The sequence below is a fragment of the Alligator sinensis genome, unplaced genomic scaffold (assembly GCF_000455745.1).
Source record: "Alligator sinensis unplaced genomic scaffold, ASM45574v1 scaffold150_1, whole genome shotgun sequence".
In the NCBI taxonomy this organism is placed as follows: domain Eukaryota; kingdom Metazoa; phylum Chordata; order Crocodylia; family Alligatoridae; genus Alligator; species Alligator sinensis.
The window spans coordinates 4763698-4769061 of record NW_005841840.1 but is presented as its reverse complement, the minus strand read 5'-3'; the positions used below and the strand labels follow the sequence as shown (position 1 = coordinate 4769061).

General features: G+C 39.3%; 1 protein-coding gene across 1 annotated transcript in view; it reads right to left on the bottom strand.

Moving 5' to 3' along the window:
- KIAA1109 (KIAA1109 ortholog) overlaps nucleotides 1-5364 on the bottom strand; it is a 252339-nt gene that overhangs the window by 138995 nt on the left and 107980 nt on the right. The window contains exons 23-24 of the mRNA XM_025204706.1: nucleotides 3386-3562; nucleotides 302-430 (exon numbers count right to left, since the gene is read on the bottom strand). Coding sequence (XP_025060491.1) covers nucleotides 302-430; nucleotides 3386-3562 — 306 coding nt within the window. The remainder of the gene's footprint in view (nucleotides 1-301; nucleotides 431-3385; nucleotides 3563-5364) is intronic.

The window sequence follows — 5364 nt, the reverse complement described above, 5'->3', positions numbered from 1 at the left end:
ACACACACACACACACACACACACGTGTGAAGACATCCAGGACAGAGACATGACCACAAGAGACTGTTAGCCAAAAGACTCCAAGCCTCAGGGTGGTGATACATGGGAATCCAGAGTGGAATCCATGTCAACAATCTCTTGAAAAGTATAATCTCCTTTAACAAATTATGACTAACCAAAGTGTTTTTATGCCCAAAACCAAATTTATATTTTTCATTCTACATTTGGTTAGTTCTATTAAAATATAAACCCAAAGGGTCTGTGCAAATACAAGTGATTAAGAGAATGATGAAAGCATTACCTTTGATTCACAAAATCGACGATCAATTCCATGTTGACATATAACTACTGATTTGGGCCTTTCAAGCTCAAACTCACGGCACACCACATGAAACACAAATGTCTGTCCCCATTCCAGCAGACATGCAAGCTGCAAGCAAATAGGGACAGGTTGACACCATAGTAGCTATTCAAAGCAAATTACTGAAGTTCAGGTTACTGAGACTGTTAACAAAGCTTGGAAAAAAGAAATATCAGGAGCCTTATCCTTGTTGCAAGATAATCCACTTCCCACCTATCAATATTGTGATTTTTCACCTTGACACAGTACACAAATTTCTGTTCATGGATTAAGCATGCTGTCAGAATAAAACTCATCTCCTTTGGAAGCCAATCTATTTCAACCACACAAAGCAATGAAGTCCCTCTAAGGTAACAACTTTGCTCTTATGTCATTGAGTGCTTAATCTTTCAGATACGTTTTCAGGTAGAAAATGATTAAATATATGTAGAACAATGCTGTTTATTTGCATTACGTAAATACCAAGTTTCCTTGTGTATAAATAAAAATGAACTGTTAGAAACCACAGGAAAAATACATACTGACTTAAAAAATGTTAGGCTAAAAAAGAAACTTTTTATACCAAATATTGCTGAATTTAGCTGACCTTACTAATAAATTACTCTTATTTACTCAAATACAAGATGAGGTTCCTCCCCACCCACAATCAGCATAAGGAAAAAAACCCTCTTATATTTGCATACAAGGAAACTGCATTAAATAGATGGGCTATCTTTGAACTGCTGTCAAAAGTAGCATGTGCTTAGTAATAGAAACCAACTATGAAGTTGATTGACTGGAGTCCACACTGAACATGCTTATAAAACACATGGTCCACATTAGGCAAACATACTGATGGGAACCTTTGTTTTTCCTAACCCTTAAAAAAAAAAAAATGGGTGGGTGTTTCCTCCAAAGGAAACTGGCACCAAGCCTTGAGATACTGCAATATCAGGCTGGCACCAAGAGAACCAGAGCCAGCCCTGACACCTTTCCCTTAGTGCCAGACATGCTTGATTTTAGCTAAAAGGCTGAGATACTGGGACAGGTTAGTGCAACTCATCTGAATAGGATATATGGTAGCGCCCACTAAACACAGTCCACCCCAGCACCTACTTTTTTCCAAGTCATGGTGAGCCACTACACTACATGCATTTAGGCTTCTGCTTCAGTTCTATTGTTCAGCTATGCTTCCTCCCCTCCCCCCATTTCCAATCAATCCTGTTTCTTCATCAGCCCTAAATGTCTGGCAAACATCACCATACTGGGCCCCAAACAATTCACCCAGAATCCCTTTGTCATCCCCTCTCAGCCTGCCATATATGATTAGTGTGGCCCTGCCTTCCACGAGGTGAAGCTGAACCAGGCTTATGTCTCATCTGCATATAAATTGTTGGAGGACCCCAGGATTAGTGACAAGAACACCCAGTTCCAGTCATGAGGGGGGGCTAATTATTACGTAGATCCTTGCGGGGGAGGGCGGGGAGAGGAAGGTATCTGGAGTACACACACACACACACACACACACACACACACACACACACACACACATACTGAACAGTGCTAAGCACTGGGGTCACCATGGCTTGAAATGCTGTCGACTCTGCTGGGCCCAGTGAACTGTATGGCAAGTCATAAGCCTTTTTGCTTTGGACTAGTTTGTACTATGTATAAGTAGCTCCCCTTCATGTGCTTGGGGGTGGGGGGCATTTGATCCAAAAATCCTCACTTGAATCCTTGAAAATGTGCTGTTGCATCTGATAAATTGTGTTTTCTGGATTTTTCATTAAACTTTCTGCAAAAACCTACCATGAACCAAAACTTGTATTTCATTAAGAACCTCAGCAAGTTCTCTGCTTTTAAAAAGAGAAAAAAAAATGTTCTCCCTAACAAATTGATCATTACTGAAGGGGTTCTCTGGAGAAAAAGTGGTACAAGGCATTTCTAGAGAAACATAGTAAAATTAGGATAGGACCTGAGATCCAATACTGAAAGCTTTTCGGAGTTACTTGAAGCCTCTGAATGCTGCTACCTGTCCTATTAGCAAGCAATCAACAGTGGTTGCCAACTCCTTCCACTACAGGCTGGTCTCCACCAGACCGGGCATCCATTCATGTCCACAGATCCACTGCAAACCCAGAAATATGCCAGTGAGACTACTTTTGGCTCATCCCGCTCAAATCCTCAGCCTCCAGTATGTCTAAAACAGCCTCTGGGGACAAGCAGGGGCAGACTCACCAGCAAGCTAAATTTGGAGCATATCAGCAGATGCAGATTGTCAGGGTAGGTTCACACCCAACCTCGCCAGGACCTTCCTGGCAAGACCTGCAACTTGCTAACCATCTTAGGTCCAAACAATATCGTTTAGGCTTTTGGCAGGCCTCAGGCGGGAGGGAATTCCAGCATTTAGGGGCAACTCTCTCTTGTTTATAAGTAGTGATAGTGACTCAATCTCTCAAATTCATCATCATGAACTATATATCATAAGCCCTTTATGAACAAAATATTAAAACACCATTTTTGTGAAAGTCTTTAACTGCAATTTCCTGGCATTAATCTTCTAGCTTTGCAACCCTGCCTCCCTTTAGTAATGCCTATTAGTTCAATGCTCTACACAGTCACCAAATGTGTGTTCCCTTTTACAGGGAAATCTGTTTTCTCTTAAACTAAGCTATCTGAAGTTTTCCCAAATATTATGGACATGGGCTCCTTTTTTTAATATTTCCTTGCAGGAATACCAATACAAATAAATACAAATTAAGGATCTTAAAACAAATTACTCCTATATTTGTACTGCTTGAAACTTCAAATTTCAGCTGTCTTTCCAGCTTCAAAATGCCTATGCCCCAAACTGTATGTGAATCCTAGATTTTCTCTCTCTAATTTAAAAGTTCAAATAAACCTAGACAAATGGCTAGATTTTCAAATCCACAAAATTGGAAATTATTTTAATTACAGATGCATCCAATTGAGTTGAGACCAGATGCACCTGGTATCTTCAAAAGTCCAAGTTATGACAGCTTTATTATGATTTTGGGAGCATACCTGTGGTGCTGTAACCTTGGCTGTTAGGCTTCCAGCCTGTACATCAATCAACCATGCATACTCTAAAGTATCACTTCCCAGGGGTAGACCTTCTGCTGAAAACATAGCATGAGCTCGAAGCTGCAGACCCGAGAGGCTGATATGGCCCTCTCTAAGAACTTCATCCACTGGGGGTCTCTGTTAAGGAAAAGTAAATTAGGAGTATTTTCAGAGACCGATTACCCAGAACTTTGTACTCTCATTAGGTATGAGTACTTTTTGTAAGCATTCATCTTCACCTACTAAGTCCCAGTGTCTTCAATACAAGAGATCAAAGATCTCAGTTGACATGAAAACGTAAAATGAACAACTGTATATATGGGATGGAGTGTTATTGTAACTGTGATGATCCAGGAAATGTACAAGATGCATGGGTTTTTGGTCATATCTTTTACTGGACCAACCGTATCAAAGTTTCACAAACTACGTAGTCTGCAAACTTTTGTCCCAATTATAAAATTGGTGCTAGAAAAGATATTACAAAAACACTTTGCTTAAAAGATCATTTTACATCTTAAATAATGTTACTGTTATACAATTAATATAAATTTAAATAAATTAATAAATTGATAATAAAATTACACTTGCCAAAATTTAAATAAATTATTTAAAAAATGTAACTTGTTAAGCTGTGTTATATCTTATATATAAGAGAGAGATTGTAGTGTGTATATTTTAAAAAATACATATCAAGAACACCTTAATTGTGTTATACTTTGTAAAACAGGCTGAGAAAACACACAAGTATAATTATAGATTTATCAGAGGAAGTGGTCAACACATTCAAGTTAACTGGCTCATCTTGAAAGGTATGAACCTATACCTTGGTATGAAAGGTATAAACCTACACTGCTTATTAAAAGAAGTGATATCACAGAAGGCAATTTTCTCTGAAAGTAAAACAAACTTCTGGGTCAAATATCAGTTAGAGAGTTCTACAGAGCACCTTCATTTCTGACAAAATAAGCTCCACCCATTCTTTTTTTCCAGGGTGTTCCAGAGCCCAGCAACTGAGGCCAAAAGGAGCTTGGAGTGGCCTTGAATGCATATGAAAGCTTGTGTTCAGAGTGTCTTGGTAGAGCATGAAAGTGGGATTGGAATGCTTGGGACTGGAGGAAGAAGAGAAATTAAGTGGCCACTTGGAGCCACTTCAAGGTCCTGAACCTTGATATTTCCCACTACTGGCTCCCTGTGAAGTCAGAGGGAATTCGGACAGTGACTTCAATAATCAGGGTTACAAGTCCTTCCAAGTTCCCAGAGCCTCGTGCTCCTAGACTGCAGCACAATTAAGTGTTCTGTACAGATGGCACATGGGTAGTCTAGGTCATTAAGAACCAAACAGGGAATGAAGCATGCTCAGAAGTTTTGGAAGAGAAAGCACATGTGAAGACTGTAACGAGTCAGCAGCAAGAGGAGGTGTGAGAGGCTTAAATATGTTCAGCAAGGGCTGAATATTTGCCAGTTGTAACAGTTAAGCACTAAGAAAAGTCTGAGTATGAATTAAACTTTTTTTCAAGGCCTATACTTCAGCTAAACCTGAGCAGATCTTCAAGATGACATATTAAAGTCACATCCAAGAGAAATTTCAAAGCCCTCATCAAAAGCAAGGAGCCACTAGTGTAATTCAAAGAATGTGTCTAAAATGTAAGAGGAACAAAGACCACTTTTTCCCCAATTTTATTCTTGAGAACAGTTCTTTCAGCCTGAAGCATATGCAGCATGGAAAATGTCAGACCAAATTGTTACTTTTTGATAAAAGTTACAAGTAACTGAAAAGTGTCAAGCAACCTTGACAATAGGCAATGCCATCAATCCTGCCTTGTAATCACTACGTTGTACAATTACCATGTCCTTGATTGTCTCCTTTCTTGACAGTCCCAGTCTTTTCAACTCATGTTGAAGACTCTAAGCACCTCTACCAATTTATTACTTTTCTAAGC